This window comes from Nycticebus coucang, chromosome 12 (assembly GCF_027406575.1).
Source record: "Nycticebus coucang isolate mNycCou1 chromosome 12, mNycCou1.pri, whole genome shotgun sequence".
NCBI lineage: Eukaryota > Metazoa > Chordata > Mammalia > Primates > Lorisidae > Nycticebus > Nycticebus coucang.
The window spans coordinates 62,719,368-62,737,591 of record NC_069791.1 but is presented as its reverse complement, the minus strand read 5'-3'; the positions used below and the strand labels follow the sequence as shown (position 1 = coordinate 62,737,591).

The window sequence follows — 18,224 nt, the reverse complement described above, 5'->3', positions numbered from 1 at the left end:
GCGAGTAGCTCGTGCCTGTAATCCTAGCACTCTGGGAGGCCAAGGCAGGTGGATAGCTTGAGCTCATGAGTTCGAGACCAGCCTAAGCAAAACTGAGACCCTGTCTCTACTAAAAATAGAAAAACTGAGGCAAGAGGAACATTTGAGCCCAAGTTGGAGGTTGCTATGAGCTATGATGCCGCAGCACTCTACTGAGGGCAACAGCTTGAGACTCTGTCTCAAAAAAAAAAAAAGGAACAATAACTAACATTTATTGAGCATTTTATTATTTTACCAGTGTTTCCCATTTTAAAGATGGGAAACTGAGGCTAAGAAAGGTAAATAATTGCCCTGGGCTCCAAGCTGCTGAGAGATAGTTGGAATTTGGACCTGGATGGTAGATGCAGAGCTAGACACTGCACAGTGCCGCGCATGTGCTCGGGCAGGTGTTGCTGCCAAACCGTGCGGGGGACGGGATCTCTGAGGCACCAGGATCAATAGTGTAGTTATTAAGCAGGTGCTGCTCCTTGCTCCCTAGGTACCAGCCCCCAAACCTCGCCATCTCCACCCTCTACTGGAAGGCCTGGCCCCTCCTGCTGGTCGTTGCTGCCTTCAACCCTGAGAATATTGGTGAGCCCTTTCTTGTCAGCGCACAAGCCAGAGGATGCTTTACCCTTAGGGTTGCTCATTTGTTAGTTGGGGGACTGGGTGAGGGGAGGGTCATGCACCTGTAGCAGGGTTGCTGCCTGGTGCCTGTAGGGTAGCTCTGTGAGCCCCTTTGCTCTTGTCTCCTAGGCCTGGCCGCCTGGGAGGAATACCCAACCCTGAAAATGCTCATGGAGATGGTGATGACCAAGTGAGAGCGTGTGTCTTCTTGGTGGGACCAGGGCAGGGGGGCACACCCAGGGCCAGGCAGGGCCAGGTCTCTGTTATGTTGCATTACTAGTTCCTGTTTACTTGTGCGCTTGAGGTTGTGAATCTAAGTCTATCACATTTGGTCTCTCCCTTATTGGGGGTTGAGGGTGTGTATGGATTGAGGTAGAGCCCACAAAGAGGTCTGCAGGCCCCACCAGCCCACCTGGCAGTACTCTTGCAACTGGCATGGGGACAGGGCAGGCTTGTAGGTGGTGTGATGCTGGGCAGATGTGAGGAAAGAAGCAATGGAAGTCCAGGTGAGCTGTAACAGGGCCCTGCTTGGGGCCAGTGGCAGGTGAGCTGTGCCCTAGTGTGCTGGTATCCACATAGGGTGAGGGCATGATGTGCTCCAGGACCTGGTATCTGGTCCAGCCAATGAGGGCATCTCACAGTGGTAGCCAAGATGTAGCAGGGCCTGCAACCATGGCATTGTGGAGACCCAGCCTGAGTGTTGTAACTGGGCCACACCTGCTTCCTTCACCCTTCTGAAGGGCTGGAGCAGATAGACTTTGTGGGGCCTTAGAGATAGCACTCAGGGAGACAGATTTGGGAATATAGAAAGCAGAAGGACTGTTAGTGCCTCCCATAATGCTGCCTGAGCCTCTGGAAGGCCCTCAGGAATATAGAAAGCAGAAGGACTGTTAGTGGGGCCTTAGAGATAGCACTCAGGGAGACAGATTTGGGAATATAGAAAGCAGAAGGACTGTTAGTGCCTCCCATAATGCTGCCTAAGCCTCTGGAAGGCCCTCAGGGAAGGTGGAGGCCTATTCAGGTCTGTTGCTCCTGCCAGAGTGTGGCATGGAAGAGGTGGTATCCTACCAAGAGGCTCTGGGGTTCTGACACTGATAAGGGCTGTCTTGCTGTGTGGAAGAAGGAAAGAGTTAGGTTCTTTGGAGAATGTGGATGTTTTTCTCTGGGATCTCAGCTTTGACGGCTTTGGGATGGCCCAGTGGGTCAGCCCTGATGCTCCTGACAGCTGAAGCTGCGTGCCAGGCATAGGCAGTGTCATGAACTTTGACCCTTCTTGACCTTGAGTGCTGTCTGATGAGGAGCAGCCTTTAACAAGGGGCAGGGTAACAAGTCCCCCTTGTCTGGCCCAGCAATTACTCCTACCCACCATGTACTCTGACGGATGAGGAGACCCGGACGGAGATGATCAATCGGGAGCTCCAGATCTCCCAGCGAGAGAAGCAAGAGATTCTGGCCTTTGAGGGACATCTGGCGGCAGCGTCCACCAAGCAGACCATTACTGAAAGCAGCAGCCTTCTCCTGTCTCAGCTCACCAGCCTGGACCCCCAGTATGTGTCTGGCCCACACTTAAAGCCCTGAGGCCCAGGGTAGCACTGGCTGGGATGGCAAGTGGTTGGTATGGGTGGGACAGAGCCAGGCATTGGGCACAGCTGAGATCAGGACATGTACTCAGTCGCAGAAGTGCTGCCTCGACTGGGAGGCTGCAGCTTTCCCTGCCCTTACTATTGCTTTGAGGGGGGGAGTGATGCATGGCTTTCTGACACACTGGTGTCCTCTGTGAACCCCAGAGGGCCCCCCCGGAGGCCTCCCCCTCACATCCTGGATCAAGTGAAAGGCCTCAATCAGTCCCTCCGCCTAGGGCATCTCCTGTGTCGGAGCCGCAACCCTGACTTTCTCCTCAACATCATCCAGAGGCAGGTGAGTTTTGCCTCAGGGCTCCTGGAGACAGAGATGGTGGGGGCGTAGCCTGGAATGTCCCAGAGGCATTGGTGGGCTCTGACATTAAGTGGCATCGTGGCCAGAAGAGGGGAGAGCACAGCTGCATACAAGATGCACTCAGACTGCATGATGTGCCAGCACAGTGCTGCTCTGCCTGACTTGTGTCTGGGCAGGGGAAGGTGCTGAGCGTGGCCCCGTGTCATCATCTAGGCCTCCTCGCAGTCCATGCCCTGGCTGGCTGACCTGGTGCAGTCCAGCGAGGGCTCCCTGGACGTGCTACCTGTGCAGTGCCTGTGTGAGTTTCTGCTGCACGATGCTGCGGATGACGCTACTGCCTCTGGGGAGGAGGAGGATGAGGGTGAGAGCAGAGAGCAGAAGGCCAAGAAGCGGCAGGTGCGTGCTCGCCCACTGTTCCCGCCACAGCCCCACCCATGGCCCCCTGAGAGCCCTTCTTGTCTCTGCAGAGACAGCAGAAGCAGCGACAGCTCCTGGGCCGCCTGCAGGACCTGCTGCTGGGCCCAAAGGCTGATGAGCAGACAACGTGCGAGGTGCTCGACTACTTCCTGCGGCGCCTTGGCTCCTCCCAAGTGGCCTCCCGTGTGCTGGCCATGAAGGTGAGGCTAGGTGGTGCATCTCTATTTTTGTGTGTTTAAAGTGAGCACTTAGTCTACCCAGACTATCTTCTGACTGGTTTTCATGGTAGAATGGTCTCCACAGTTGAAATTTGGAAGCAATAAGACTATCCCTTGTCTTGGTATCCTTTCCCTGGGTGGTAACAGAAGTACTCAGAGAGTGACTCATTGAACTAGAACTATGCTAAATCTTGAAGATGAACAGCAGCTTTTTAAAGAAAGCAGATCTTGCTACTTTTTCCTGCCTTTCTGTTCTGGTCACTGTGGGAACCAGTGAATCAGCCTGTCTCCTCAGGAGCTCTGGGTTCTCCACACAAGGCTTTGAGGGTACACACTTGCCCCCCAGGTTGGGCTGTGGGCCCCTGCTAGTGCCCTGGTGGTGGCTGGGTCCAGCTCCACATGTTGCCCACAGGGCTTGTCGCTGGTGCTCTCAGAGGGCAGCCTGCGGGATGGGGAAGAGCGGGAGCACCCCATGGAGGAGGACTCGGGGGACACAGACCTGCTGCAAGGTTACCAGTGGCTGCTGCGGGACCTGCCCAGGCTGCCACTGTTTGACAGTGTCCGAAGCACCACTGCCCTGGCGCTACAACAGGTGAGGGCACTGGAGGGGACCTCGGGACAGACTAGGCAACTAGGCAAGTGGCAGCACTGCCCCCAAGAAGCCGCTGAGAACTCTTCTCCTCCTCCCCAGGCCATCCACATGGAGACAGACCCACAGACCATCAGTGCCTACTTGGTGTACCTATCCCAGCACACACCAGTGGAGGAGCAGGGGCAGCACAGTGACCTAGCCCTGGTGAGGGGGAATGAGGAGGCACAGGGACCTGGTCCTGGTGAAGGGAAATGGGGGACAGGGACAGCACAGGGACCTGGCCTTGATAAGCAAAGACAAGGGCAGCATGGGGATGGAGTTCTTGGGGCTCAGGGCCAGCTGTGCCGTGTCCTGGGCTGGAAGCTCCTTGTGCCAAGGGTGGTGTACAGGGTTGGAGTGTGGCATACCTGGTGTACTGGGAGTCTTTGTGCTCTCTGGAATTTGGCTGTCTCTGTCCCTTTCTAGTCACTACTGATTCTGTGTAGCATTTCTCCCTAGATCTCATGGTGCCTTGGTGGGGCCTAGAGGCCTGGGTGGTCTTTGAGGCCTTTGTCCTCAGACTCTTGTGCCAGCAAACAACTGGGGTTGTTGGGGTTCCTGCAAATTTCTAGATACTGTGTCTGGATGCCCTTTTCCCTTTTGGCCTTGGAAAGTACATGTTTCTGATGCTTGAGGGACAGCGTCTGTGCCATGGTCGGCAATGGGCAGCAACATCTGCTTTCAGGGCCATTGTTCTTGACCATGAGAGCTGTGTGCTCTACCAGAGAGTTATAAAGCTCTCGTCATCTACTCTCTGTGGTGCTGCCATCTGACTGAGGGTCTGTGGCTTTGAGGAGCTCCACTCCCCTGCGGTTGGGATCTCAGATGTGCTGGGGACAGTCAGTGCTCTTGTTGGGTGTATGGTTTGCCAAGGTTGACCTGGGTTGTGGAGCCTTGCGGTAAGCTGCGACTACTCAAGTCCTCAGGGAGCCTCTGACAGACCTGCTCTCCCCCAGGACGTGGCCCGGCTGGTTGTTGAGCGTTCCACCATCATGTCCCACCTCTTCTCGAAACTCTCCTCCAGCACCACATCAGATGCCGTGCTGGGTGCCCTGCTGTCAATCTTCTCCCATTATGTGAGGCGCATGCGCCAGAGCAAGGAAGGCGAGGAGGTCTATAGCTGGGTAAGGCAGCCACTCAATGCCTAGGCCCTGTATCCCCCTCAGTCCCCCATGACCCCCATGACCCCTATTCCCCTTCTCCTTTCCCTGTAGTCAGAGTCTCAGGACCAGGTCTTCTTGCGCTGGACCAGTGGGGAGACTGCCACCATGCACATCCTCGTGGTCCATGCAATGGTCATCCTGCTGACGCTTGGCCCACCCCGAGGTGAGTAGCAGCTAGGTGGGCAGCCCCTCAGGGGTCTAGGTAACAAGTCTCAGAGCAGGAAGCATACCTGTAGCTTTAGGTACCTCCCCTTTGCCACTATGCCTCTGTTCATTTTTAAAGTGGAAATCAAAGTATATCCACATTTGTCTCAGTGTTTTGTGGAAACACGTGAAACCCTGTACATGCCTGTGCTCCAGAGGCTGTGCTGTCCTTTTCTCATGGCCAAGCTTATGAACTCTGGGCTGCTCAGCATGCAGGCCCACATGAGGATGCCTAGAAGTGCTCGGGTACCATCCATGGGGCCCCAGGGCCTGGTGAGCCCAGGCCAACTAAACCTTCTTTGGCCTAGCAGCCTTCCATGTCACTCCTCTGGCCAACTACTGGAATGGCTTTGCCACTGACCTGATAGTGTTGGGAGTGGAGGGAAGGACAGAACCCCCCTGGTGACCCCTGTCAGGAGATAGGTGGAGTTGGAAGCCCAGGTGGGCAGGTACAGTTGCTGCCCTTGGGAAGGCAAAAGAAGGCTGGGCCCATTGGGTTTCTCTTTGGCTTTGTGGAGCTAAGGGAGCTGGTCCCACCAGACAGACTGAGCCCAGAGGTCAGGGGTGGACTGGGGCTACACAAGTCATCAGTGGTAAGTGTCCCCATCCCTTAGCTGTGAAATGAAGCACAACAGGGACATGCTGTCCACCTCTCACGGAGGTCGTGAGCACTAAGTACATTAGTTTATGCAAAGCACTGACACGTAATAAATACTTGTGCAGCACTGTCCTCCAAAGCTTCCATTTCCCCATGTGAAGGGAGGACTTGCACCAAGTGATCTCTGGGTTTCTCTGGCCTCAGCATTGGGCTGTTCTGGGATCCTGGGACTCCTCAGATGGTGAAGTTGGAAGCCTCCTCACCCTGTTGTCTTTCCCAAAGCTGGTGATAGTGAGTTCCAGGCGCTGCTGGACATCTGGTTTCCGGAGAAGAAGCCCCTGCCCACTGCCTTCCTGGTGGACACATCCGAGGAGGCACTGCTACTGCCTGACTGGCTGAAGCTGCGCATGATCCGCTCAGAGGTCCCTCGTCTGGTGGATGCAGGTACTGACCCAGGTTGGGCTCTGGGGAAAAGAGGCCTGGACACGTCAGCCTGGGTGTCCTCCAGCTGTTACAGATGAATGAGGACAGGCTTATGGACTCTTGGACCTTTGGGAGGCTCCTAGGTACCTCAGCATCCTGCTGGTGCTCCTTCAGTCCTGGCTGAGCCTGGCCCTATGCTGGAGTCTGGGAGGAGACCCAGTGTGGCTCATGCTATCCCTGCTCAAGAGCGGCCTACAGTCTAGTAGTCAGGCCCAGGGGCTGCGTCCTGGGGCAGAAAAGAGATAAAGTGGTTAGGGGTTGCAGGGGAGGTAGTGGGGGCCTCTGAGTTGGTTCTTGGAGGCCTTGGGGGGTTGGGGTGGACTATAGTGAGGGGGCTAGCCCCAGGGGCTGAACAGGGGGCCTGAGCCAGCATGGGTCAGTCAGGGTGGCACTTGAGGGGACTTTAGGAGGCAGTTTGAGTGAATGGGGTTGGTGTGGGAAGTCCAGTGAAGGATGTACACTAAGGAGTCTGGGCCCCCATATGTTGTGGGGAGCCATTGATGACATCAGTGGGTTGCAGTATGGCAGCTGAGCTCCAGAAAGAGCACATACAGTGCCTGTGTGCAGCCGTGGGGAGGGGAGTGTGCCATGCTGGCCAGGCTCCAGGGCAGACCCAAGGTGATCCTGAGCTAGTGCCACTGTCCTGCTGGTTGGGATCTCCGGATAAGGGCCCCTGAGCAAGTGCCTTCCCATGTTTTGGAGGCCACTGAGCAAGCACTTCCTTCAGCCCTTCAGGACCTGGAGCCACAGCAGCTGCTGCTGTTCGTCCAGTCCTTTGGCATCCCCGTGTCCAGTATGAGTAAGCTTCTTCAGTACCTGGACCAGGCGGTGGCCCATGACCCTCAGACCCTGGAGCAGAACATCATGGACAAGAGTGAGAGTCAGGCTCTGTGGTGTCCCACACACGCATAACCAAGTCCCCGGGCAGTGTGGGTTGGGGGCCAAGGTCAGGTGTGTGGGTGCAAGTGGACTCATGGGCAAGAGATAGAGTGGGAGGGTCAGCACCAGGCACCCCTTTTGGTGTTTGTTTTAAGGCTGGAGGGGCCCTTTTGACACTTAAGTGATCCTTGCCGGAAGATCCGGTAGGTCAGCCTCCGGCATCTTAGGGTGACTCTCCAGGAGCCTCCCTGGCTCAGATTCCTGTGGGAAGGGAAATGTGTTTTCCCCACCTGTGCCCGCACTACCCTGGCTGCTGTCTCATAGATTACATGGCACACCTGGTCGAGGTTCAGCACGAGAGAGGTGCCTCTGGGGGCCAGACGTTCCACTCCCTGCTCACGGCCTCCCTACCGCCCCGGCGAGGTATGGCCCATACCCCACTAACGACACTCTTGCCCAGGGCCCACAGAGACTCCTGGGGCTCTTTCCTTGGTCAGCCTTTGTCTCTGGGCAGGATGTGGACTCCTGTTCAAAGTCTGACCTCGTGGGCACAGGTGAGGTCTGGAGTCCTCAGGGAATGCAGACCCTCTGAGGGGCTCCAAAGCCAGCTCTTCTTTTTGGGTGACAGCCCTGGGCTAGACTGGGTTTGGTTTGTATAGTGCCCCCCTTTGGGAACTGGTCACAGTTTGGCCATAACAATTCTGCTTTCTCTGCAGACACTGCAGAGACACTGAAACTGAAGAGTAGTCCAGAGCAGCCGCCAGGCCAGGGGAGGGCCCGTGCTGGTACACAGATCCGGGTGCTTGGCCCTGAGGATGACCTGGCTGGCTTGTTCCTGCAGGTACTGATAGAGCCGTGCTCAGATCCCACAGCTGTGGCCCCTTTTGGACACGTGTGTTCTCCCTACCTTGCATACGCAATGGCCTTTTATACATGTGCCTATTTGATATTGGCATGCTGTGCTCGTGTGTGTACCCCCACACTCTCAAACAGGCTTCTTGGAGACACCCCCCTTGTCATCCTTGCACATCCCTGTGCACTTGGCATCCTATTTTGTTCATGCAGAAGCAAAAGTTTGCAGAGCTCCCTGTGGCCCCAGCCCATCTCTGCTGCAGGAGGGCCTGATGAGCATGTGGCTGGCTCAGGATTTCTTTGTCCTCTGAGGCAGCTCTCAGCACAGGTCTCAAGGGCCCCAGGCCTGTCAGTCCACAATATTGGGGCCACAAATGAACAGGGACATGGTTCTGTCATGGGAATCATGTGAAGGGCACTCAGCCTCTGTGCCATCCCCTCCTTCTGATACCGACCCTGCTCTGTTCCAGATCTTCCCACTCAGCCCTGACCCACGGTGGCAAAACTCTAGTCCTCGGCCTGCAGCACTCGCTCTGCAGCAGGCTCTGGGCCAAGAGCTGGCCCGCATCCTCCAGGGGAACCCTGAGGTACCAGGCATCGCAGTGCGCTTCCTACAGGCCATGGCCACCCTGCTCAGCTCCCCACACGGAGGCGCCCTGGTGCTGTCCATGCACCGCAGCCACTTCCTCGCCTGTCCGCTGATGCGCCAGCTCTACCAGTACCAGGTGGGAACTGGGAGGGAGGGAGAGCTCTGCCCCTGGGTGTCCTAAGGTTGCCCCCATGGCTGGGTCCTTAGTTCCTGACTGAGGAAGGATGCTACCCTGAGGGGCTGGTGTAGGCCTGCTTGTGTGCATACACCACCTAGTTCGGCAATCCTGCATCCACCCTGTCTCCCTTCTCTGGTGTGTGCCTTTTATTTATTTCTGTCCATGTGTGTATGTTTGTTTTTCCTGAATTTTACTGCTGAACTATATGAAAATAAGTTGCCAGAGTGAGGAGACCTCACCTGTGTGGGACTTGGAAGGGGTCTCTATGGAGTTGTCCGGGTATGTGCGGGGAAAGCAGATGGGAAGAGGTTGGCCTGGCTGCAGGGCGACAGTCAATCTCCACCCTAGCCTCCCAGCCTCTTGTCTGGGTTTTGAGTGCTTGGTTCCTGGTTCCTCTGAGACTGGGGGTAAGGAGTCTGTGGTCCTTGTTGTGCAGGGTTGTGGCTGTCTCTGGAGAGCATAGCCCATGTTCTGCTATCTGTCCCTACAGCGCTGTGTGCCCCAGGACACTGGCTTCTCCTCGCTCTTCCTAAAAGTGCTCATGCAGATGCTGCAGTGGCTAGACAGTCCTGCTGTGGAGGACGGGCCCCTCAAGGCCCAACTGAAGCTGTTTGCTACCCAGTACTCAGCGAGACGCAGGATCAGTGATGGTAAGGCCAGGAATGGGAGTGCAGGAGGGGTGGGGCTGGCCGGCACCTGTGGGGGGTCCTAGGCACTGGGTATGCATTCATAGCAAGTGGCCAAGCAGCTTGTCACCTAGAGGCCTGGGTGTGATGTGGGCTTCTTCAGGGAGGAAGGTGCCTGAGTGAACCAAGGGGAGTCCTTTTGCTTTGGGGCCTCCTGGGATGGGGCACACTAAGAGGAGGAAGCCAAAGCTGATGGTGGTGGTCACCATACTCTCCTGCAGTTCGAAGTGGGCTCTTGCACCTGGCTGAGGCCCTGACTTTCCATCGGGACCTGGAGGTGGTTAGTTCTGCTGTCCAGGCTGTCATCACCACCCTGAGATCTGGGGAGAAGTGCAATGTGGAGCCAGAGCTGCTTAGCAAAGGTGCTGTCCTGTGGGGACCCCCAGCCTGGAGACAGGCACTTTCTTGGCACTAGGTTGGGGGCAGGCAGTGGCTGTCCCCAGAAGGTACCCAGAGGTCCCCTCCCAGCTGTTGGACATGGGTTTCTCTTGAGAATGATCTGGAGTGACCCCTAGGGGAACCCTACCCCTTCCCACCCAGCAGAGCAGGACATGCCTTTCTGTGTACCCAGCCAGGCTCTGCTATTGGGATCCACACCAGCATTGGCTATCCCAGCTCTGCTCGACAGCCTCCCTGACCTGGGAATGACCTAGGTTGTCCCTCTGTCCCTTGCATAGTCCTCCGGGGGCTGATAGAAGTGAGGTCTCCTCACCTAGAGGAGTTGCTGGCTGCGCTCTGCTCTGCCACCACGGATGCCACCTCTCCTTTTCCAACCTCGAAGCCCATCATGGTGGTGAGCTCCCTGTTGCTGCAGGAGGAGGAACCTTTGGCTCCAGGGAAGCAGGGCACAGACAGTGGCAGGTGAGCTGGGGAGCCATGGGAAGACGGGTGGTGACGCTGTGCGGCTCTGGCAGCCCTCCCCTAAATGCTTCTCTCCCTACAGCCTGGAGGCTGTGCAGCTGGGGCCCTCATCTGGGCTACTCGTGGACTGGCTGGAGATGCTGGACCCTGAGGTGGTCAGCAGCTGCCCTGACCTACAGCAGAGGCTGCTCTTCTCCCGGAGGAAGGTGGGGCTATGCATAGTGCTCAGGATAAGGGAGGGTCCCTGGTCTGGAGCAAGGTTCTCGGTGGCCACAGCATCATCTTCACTTTCAGACCTTGTGCCCTTGGCCTCCAGGGAAAGGATAGGGTCTCCCATGGGCTCTAGCAGAGTCCAGGCCTAGGTCCCTTGTTTTCTTGGCTGATGCTATGATTGCCCAGATGTGGTTGTGGGCCGGGCAGAGCAGGGTGGGCCATAGTCAGCAGTAGGCAGGGTGGGTGCAGGGCCCTGCCTAAGGGAGATAAGATTCTCAGGAAGGACCTGGGTGAAGCCTTAAAGGCACCCCACTGCATGTGGTGGCTCCAGCGTAGATGTGGGAGAAAGCATGAGCTACCACCCAGAGTGTCCTGGTTGATGGGATGAGTTGGACGTTGTCAGCTGACCTTACCAATAGTCCACATGCCCCTTTCCTTCTTTCCCAGGGCAAAGGTCCTGCTGGCACCCAGGTGCTGTCATTTCGTCCTTACCTGCTGGCCCTCTTCACGCACCAGTCCAGCTGGCCCACGCTGCACCGCTGCATCCGCATCCTGCTGGCCAAGAACCGGGAGCAGAGGTGGGTACCCCTCAGCAGGTCTTCACCCTCTCAGCCTTGCTGCAGGAATGGTGTGATGGCCCGGGTGTGTATCCCTCTGCTGGGAGCTGCTGGCTCTGTTCTGGTGGTCACAGTTGTTCAGTGCTACTCTGGGTGGTTGTGATAAATGCTGACCTCAGGGTACATAAACTCAACATTGAGGGTCCCAGGAATATCTGATCCTCCATACCACTACTGGTGTTTGAGACCTCACAGCCCATGCAGGGAGTTGCCTGGAATCCTCAGGGCATGGTGGTAATAGGGTACAATGCTTGCTGAGGAAGTGGCTCTTCCTGCCCAGAGATGGTAGGCTCCCATTTCTAAGCTAGAATCTGATGGGTGCTTAGACTGACCAAGACTTTCATTTGCCCCCGATGTCCTGGGAAGGTGGTCAACAGGCCACAGAGGCCCTGCAAGTATATCACCTTGGAGGTCTAAATCCCACCCTGGCCAGCCCCACCCTAGCATCACTGGGTCCCTTGTACATGTCCCTACTCTGGTTGGCCCTGTCCCCCACACCCAGAGGGGAACATTCAGGAGAGTAGAGTTGTTACGGGCTGCAGCTGCTTCACATGTCTGAGAAGAGCCCACAGTGCTGTCCATGAAGAGCCAGGAGATGCCCCGAGGTGTTTTGCTGCCAGGCACTTAACCTCCATCGCCTGTGGTCCCTTGGTTTGGGCAGGGCCAGTGTCTGTCCTCTCTCTGTGGGGTGCAGTTTGAGACTTACCCTAGACACATCGTGGAGGCATGTTGCAACCTTATGGGATGGGCATTGGCTTTACCACGAGGATGCCCTTCCTGGAGCTACATCCTGCTCTCTCCTGTGCCCGGATACCCTTCTTTTGCTCATCTGGACCCCTGCTTCTTCCCAGATTTGACCCCTCTGCGTCCTTGGACTTTCTCTGGGCCTGCATCCATGTTCCTCGCATCTGGCAGGGCAGGGACCAGCGCACTCCGCAGGCAAGTGTTGGGGGTGGCCTGGCCCCAGAGGACTGGTGTGTCCTGGAGCTGACCAGTGGATGCCTGATTGCAGAAGCGGCGGGAAGAGCTGGTGCTCCAGGTCCAGGCTCCAGAGCTCATCAGCCTGGTGGAGCTGATCCTGGCTGAGGCAGAGACCAGGAGCCAGGATGGGGACGCTTCTGCCTGTAGCCTCATCCAATCCCGGCTACCTCTGCTGCTCAGCTGCTGCCGTGGGGACAACGAGGGTGTCAAGAGAGTCTCTGAGCACCTCATGGCCTGCATCCAACAGCATGGGGACAGGTGCTTAGGATCCCTCGTCCCAGGGGTGCTACTCTCATGTGTGAGGTGTGCAGGAGGAGTCAGATCCAGGGCAGATGGTGGCTCCATGAGCCCCTCCTGTCTTCCAGCGTGCTGGGCCGGCGCTGCTGGGACCTGTTCCTGCAACTCTACTTGCAGCGGCCGGAGCTCCGGGTACCCGTGCCAGAGGTCCTGCCACACAGCGAGGCAGCTGCTAATAGCAGTGTCTGCAAGGTGAGGGTGCAGTTCTGCCTACTCCATGCCAGACTTCCTGAGTGCCCTAACCATGGAGAGAGTAGGCGGGTAGAGGCCAACAGCCTGACTGGCTACCTCCCCTGCGAGGGGTGGCTTTCAAGGCTACGGATGGTATAGGCGGCTGCGCTGTTTGCCCATGTGGTCAGGGTGACTCCTGTCCCTCACTTTGAAGTAGATGCCAAAACCAGGATATGGAGGAACATTTTTTTCAGATTATGAAAAAGGGAACTGGTGAGAAATGATAGTGTGTGGGCACCCCTGCTCTGTGGTCACTGGATTCGTTTGCATTTCCTGGTGGTAAGTGTCCACGTGCATGCAGCGCGTGCCCTTGGCCTTGCAGCAGTGTTGGTCTACCCAAGCTGCAGCGGCACCACGGCTTGTTCTTGTCATTGCTGAGTGGTTTTTGGTGTGTAGACAGATGGTTTGGTTTATCTACTCAGCTCTGGTGGATATTTGAGTCATTTTCAGCTTGGAGCAAGGACATCTGCTGTGAGGGCTTGTGCGTGGGTCTCCATAGACAGCTGCTTCTGCCTCTCCCAAGTGAGCCACAGCCTGTGGAAGGCCAGGCTTCCTGTGCCCACTGGCCTGTCAGTGGCCACCTAGCGGGTCTGCAGCCTCCCTCTGCCCAGTGACTGGGGAAAGTTGGCTTTTTACCATTTTTTTGTCTTTTTACACTTGTGTATTGTTTTATACAGTTGAAATCATACTTCATATGCAATTTTGGTCCCCTCCCCAACATATCATTCAGTATTTGGTATTGAGAGGCCAGATTTATCCCTGTAGAAGTGCTCACCCTAGCGCTGTGTCAGCATGTCTGGGGTGGCTGTGAGGGAGTGATCCCTCTGGATATGGGGTGGTGTGGTGGCCCTGGGCCTTAATGTTCTCTTCCTCCCAGTTGGACGGCCTCATCCACCGCATCATCACCCTCCTCGCGGATACCAACGATTCCCGCTCCTCTGAGAACCGAGGGGCAGACGCCAACATGGCCTGCCGGAAGCTGGCTGTGGCTCACCCTATCCTGCTGCTCAGGTACTGCCCAGCCTGGCCCAGCCACCTGCACTAAACCTAGCACCAGCCTTGCTCTTCCCCACTCCTAGATCTGAGTGGGTGCTCCTGTGGGTGTTCCTGTCCCAGCTCCAGGTGTTATAAAAGAGCCTGCACCTAGACCCTGACATGGGCAGCTATTGACATTGGCTGAACCCCAGGTGGGAGGGAGGAGCTAGGCAGACCCCAGAGGGGTGGGCCAAAGGGACCCCTCCTAGACTACCAAGTGCTGGTGGGCAGCGCTGGTGACGAGGTCCTGGCCCTACAGCTGCTCCCAGGCCATGCTGTGAGCTGGGGGGCCCAGATGTGGTCATCTCCCCGCATGTCTTGTCCCCAGACACTTGCCCATGATTGCTGCACTACTGCATGGGCGCACCCACCTCAACTTCCAGGAGTTCCGTCAGCAGAACCACTTGACCTTCTTCCTGCACGTGCTGGGGGTGTTGGAGCTGCTGCAGCCCCAGGTGTTCCGGAGCGAGCACCAGAGGGCGCTGTGGGACTGTCTACGCTCCTTCGTGAGCTTGCTCCTGGTGGGTGCCCTGAGGGGACGCCATCTCTCACCCTGTGTCCTGATTACTTGTCGCTGCTCCCTAAGGGAACCAGCGTGAACATTCTGGAATTCTTCTCCTCCCACCTTAGCTTCTTTCTGCCCCCATGGCCCTAGCTCAGCCTGACCTTTGTAACGCTGACAGGAGAATCAGGTCCCTTAGCCAGGACCAGGCTACCTATTGGGTAGCCTCTTTCTCCCCTGCCTACCCCAGGGACCAGCTCTCACCCTGACCCCAGCCTCTCATGTGCCCGAGAGACCCCATGTTCTTGAGAAGCCCAGCTCAGGGTGGCGCCTGTGGCTCAAAGGACTAGGGCGCCAACCTCATATGCCAGAGGTGGTGGGTTCAAACCCAGCCCTGGCCAAAAACTGCAAAAAAAAAAGAGGAGAGAAGCCCAGCTCAGACCTCCAGACTGCTCCATGCTTGTCACAGTGGCTGTGACAAGCCCATAACCCATCTCGTGGGTTATGTCCATTTGGATGCCTGTGTGTCTGTGAGCTCACGAGGGCTGTGGGCTGTGGCTGACCACCTTTGAGACTGCCATGGTTGAACACCTTCAGGGCTACTGTGATCAGCAGAAGTGGTCATTGTGATTATTATCCAAGGTGTTGGCTTCTCCTTTGCAGAACTACAGGAAGTCTTCCCGCCACCTGGCTGCCTTCATCAGCAAGTTCGTGCAGTTTATCCACAAGTACATCACCTGCAATGCACCTGCGGCAGTGTCCTTCCTGCAGAAACACGCTGAGCCACTGCAGTGAGTGCCCCTACCCCTCCTGCATTGCCTTGGTTTCCCCCTAGCCTTCCGTCTGCCTGTGTCTTCCTCCTGGCTAAAAACCACATCTTTTCCCCAGTGACCTGTCCTTTGACAACAGTGACCTTGCAATGCTGAAGTCCCTCCTTGCAGGGCTCAGCCTTCCCAGCAGGGCTGGCAGAGCTGACCAAGGCCTAGAAGAGGAGAGTGAGGGTGAGTCGGGAGGTGTCCTGTGGGGGCTTTGCAAGCCCAGTGACCTCACCGGCCCCTGGTCCACTCTGCTTGTGTTAAGTACTGACTGGTATGACTGAGCAGCAGCACTCCCACCCCTGGGGTCCCACCAGCAACTGCCTCCCCAGGAAGCCTCTGGGCCCTACTGGGTGGGACTTGTCCTCAGTTACCCACTCATGTCCCTACCTCACCCTGTGGCCCTCACCTGCCTGATGGTGACGTGGCATAAATTCTGTGCTGGCACTGTCAAAGGGCAGTGGATGAGTGAGTGTGTCCAGGACCACTGGAGGCTGGGCGGTTGCTGGCTGTGATGGCTGTTCCGCACCAAACTGTTTTGAGTGTAGCTCTTTGGCAGTCGTGGACACATGGCACACAAACGCCTCTGTGGAGCACGTGCCAAGCCCCAGGCTGTGGAGGGAACAACTCCCTTGTGGTAATGTTCAAGAGAGAAGGGAGAATACACTCGCCAGTGGGGCTGCTCCCAGTGGCCTCCTGTCCCCCTACACTTGTTGAAAGCCTGCCATATTCCAGGCACCCTGCTCAGTGCTGGGCAGTGGCCTATGTGCTCTGGGGAGGGCAGCTATAGTGCTTGGTTCACGTCTCTGGACTCCCAGCGTGCTGACTTGCTCACCCTTCAGATGAGAATGCAGCTGGCTCCCTGCCCCTGGTCAGCGTCTCCCTCTTCACCCCTCTGACCACGGCCGAGATGGCTCCCTATATGAAGAGGCTTTCCAGGGGCCAGACAGTTGAGGGTGAGTTGGGGGCCTAGTGTAACCCACATGAGATCAGTGCCTTTTTTTTTTTTTTTTTTGAGACAGAGCCTCAAGCTTTCACTCTGGGTAGAGTGCTGTGGCATCATAGCTCACAGCAACCTCTAACTCCTGGGCTCAAGCGATTCTCCTGCCTTCACCTCCCAAGTATCTGGGACTAAAGGCGCCCGCCACAACGCCTGGCTGTTTTTTGGTTGCAGCCATCATAGTTGTTTGGCAGGCCCGGGCTGGATTCGAACCCACCAGCTGAGGTATATGTGGCTGGTGCCTTAGCCGCTTTAGCCACAGGCGCTGAGCCATCAGTGCCTATTTTGTCACCAGCATCCTGGGTCCCACAGGGGCTGCAGGCAGTGACTATCCTGCTGCTGCCTTTGGGGCATACAGGGACAGTGCAACCTCACCAGGTCATAGGAGGGATGGGTTGTTTCCTCGGGGTATCCCACAGAGAGGACATTAGAGGAAATTCAGGGACCCAGGGGAGCCAGGGCTAGTTGCTCTGCTCTAGGCAAAGCAGAGTGTCAAGCAAGCCACTGAAATATCCAGAATACTCCTCCAAGAAGCAAGGCCTGGGAGGATGGCAGGGCAATTGGTTAGGAGAGCCCAAGGGTAGGCTCAGAGTGACCTGTCTTTGAGTCATTTCCCCTTGCTAGAGGCCAGCATATAGGGGCTGGAGGGCAGGGACGGGCATCTGGAGTGTGGCACTAATGAGTGTGACAGGCACCTGGGAAACCTCCTGGGGCCTAGAGGGAGTGGGAAGCCAGCAGCACTGGCACTTCCCTCTTGAGGTGCACAGGGACATGCCCCTTGCCTCTGGGTTGCTTGGGTGGGTAGGCAGAGGTCCTCCCTGGCCCCAGCAGCTGTGGCCTAGCCCGGCCTGGCCCTCTGTGCCTATCTTAGACCTGTTGGAGGTTCTGAGTGACATAGATGAAATGTCCCGGCGGAGACCTGAGATCCTGAACTTCTTCTCGGTGAGCAGAGATGGACCGTGGGAGAGCTAGTTGCTGTTATGGGGATATCTGGCAGGGCAGCACTCCCTGACACCCTCCTTCCTGCCCTGAGCCCCATAGAGCTCTCCATGAGCTAGGCCCTGGCCCAGATGCTGGCAGCACAACTGACACCAAGGGAGGCCCCCAGGGAACAATCCCCTGCCATTGTTACTAACCACCTAAGGCCAAGAGGCTAAGGAGTAAGAGTTTGGGCCCTGGACGGGGCAGGCGGGGGGTACCCTGGTAACACCATACACCGTGCCCTGGCCAGACTAGCCTGCAGCGGCTGATGAGCTCGGCTGAGGAGTCCTGCCGCAACCTGGCCTTCAGCCTGGCCCTGCGCTCCATCCAGAACAGCCCCAGGTGAGCCTCCTGACCAGGCCCCTCTGCCATTACTGGGAGGTCCCTGGTTGGCCATATGTGGCCAGGCAGGCTTCCAGATGAGCTCACCTTGTCCAGCAGGGCTTGGCCTGGGCTCTGTGACAGGTAGAGGTGCCTGCTCACGCTTGTGGCTCTTTCAGCATCGCAGCCGACTTCCTACCCACATTTATGTACTGCCTGGGCAGCCGGGACTTCGAGGTAGTGCAGACAGCCCTCAGGAACCTGCCTGAGTACACCCTCCTCTGCCAAGGTGAGTGCCATCCTGGGGCTGGCTCTCAGGGAGGGCCTGGGGGCACATCTGCCAAGAGCTACCAGATGACATTGCTGTCAGGAACCCTGAGGTCTGGTCACCATGGTCAGGGTGTTTCCAGCCAGCATGGCTTTGCAGGCTCCCTGTCTCCCCACAGAGCACGCAGCCGTGTTGTTGCACCGGGCCTTCCTCGTGGGCATGTATGGCCAGATGGACCCGAGTGCCCAGATCTCTGAGGCCCTAAGGATCCTGCACATGGAAGCTGTGATGTGAGCCTATGATGCTGACCCATCCACCAGCCTTGGGCCACTCAACATGATGGCTGGGGCCCCTGAGGCCAAACCCAGGAGGGCTGGTCCATCAGTGGTCTTGCCTGGGCCAAGGGGTGGGTGCTGAGCCCTAAGGCTATACAGAGCTCAGGAATAGCACCTGTGGTGGCTCCAGGCCAGCTGCTGGCAGGGAGCCCCTGTTTGCAAGCCTGTCAACACCTCCTGGGTCCTGGCCCTTCTGCAAGCAGTGGGTGGATATGGCCCAGTGTGAGGGAAGGCTGGTGTCTGCCAGGCGTGGCAGGGGTCCAGTTTTAATGAAACATTCTGGATTCTC

The 18,224-nt window shown here is 57.0% G+C and overlaps 1 protein-coding gene across 1 annotated transcript in view; it reads left to right on the top strand.

Annotated features, from left to right (window-relative positions):
- Nucleotides 1-18,224, top strand: part of INTS1 (integrator complex subunit 1) — a 34,794-nt gene extending 16,570 nt beyond the window's left edge. The window contains exons 17-48 of the mRNA XM_053555836.1: nucleotides 518-609; nucleotides 775-835; nucleotides 1,995-2,192; nucleotides 2,433-2,562; nucleotides 2,794-2,976; nucleotides 3,048-3,197; nucleotides 3,628-3,807; nucleotides 3,907-4,011; nucleotides 4,803-4,970; nucleotides 5,061-5,172; nucleotides 6,094-6,255; nucleotides 7,022-7,168; nucleotides 7,498-7,596; nucleotides 7,890-8,014; nucleotides 8,496-8,750; nucleotides 9,283-9,442; nucleotides 9,700-9,840; nucleotides 10,156-10,339; nucleotides 10,422-10,545; nucleotides 11,000-11,130; nucleotides 12,021-12,108; nucleotides 12,182-12,408; nucleotides 12,516-12,639; nucleotides 13,556-13,689; nucleotides 14,042-14,234; nucleotides 14,879-15,006; nucleotides 15,104-15,216; nucleotides 15,873-15,986; nucleotides 16,902-16,972; nucleotides 17,262-17,353; nucleotides 17,512-17,621; nucleotides 17,779-18,224. Of these exons, the coding sequence (XP_053411811.1) occupies nucleotides 518-609; nucleotides 775-835; nucleotides 1,995-2,192; nucleotides 2,433-2,562; nucleotides 2,794-2,976; nucleotides 3,048-3,197; nucleotides 3,628-3,807; nucleotides 3,907-4,011; nucleotides 4,803-4,970; nucleotides 5,061-5,172; nucleotides 6,094-6,255; nucleotides 7,022-7,168; nucleotides 7,498-7,596; nucleotides 7,890-8,014; nucleotides 8,496-8,750; nucleotides 9,283-9,442; nucleotides 9,700-9,840; nucleotides 10,156-10,339; nucleotides 10,422-10,545; nucleotides 11,000-11,130; nucleotides 12,021-12,108; nucleotides 12,182-12,408; nucleotides 12,516-12,639; nucleotides 13,556-13,689; nucleotides 14,042-14,234; nucleotides 14,879-15,006; nucleotides 15,104-15,216; nucleotides 15,873-15,986; nucleotides 16,902-16,972; nucleotides 17,262-17,353; nucleotides 17,512-17,621; nucleotides 17,779-17,894 (4,417 nt within the window). The 3' untranslated portion in view covers nucleotides 17,895-18,224. The remainder of the gene's footprint in view (nucleotides 1-517; nucleotides 610-774; nucleotides 836-1,994; nucleotides 2,193-2,432; nucleotides 2,563-2,793; nucleotides 2,977-3,047; nucleotides 3,198-3,627; nucleotides 3,808-3,906; nucleotides 4,012-4,802; nucleotides 4,971-5,060; nucleotides 5,173-6,093; nucleotides 6,256-7,021; nucleotides 7,169-7,497; nucleotides 7,597-7,889; nucleotides 8,015-8,495; nucleotides 8,751-9,282; nucleotides 9,443-9,699; nucleotides 9,841-10,155; nucleotides 10,340-10,421; nucleotides 10,546-10,999; nucleotides 11,131-12,020; nucleotides 12,109-12,181; nucleotides 12,409-12,515; nucleotides 12,640-13,555; nucleotides 13,690-14,041; nucleotides 14,235-14,878; nucleotides 15,007-15,103; nucleotides 15,217-15,872; nucleotides 15,987-16,901; nucleotides 16,973-17,261; nucleotides 17,354-17,511; nucleotides 17,622-17,778) is intronic.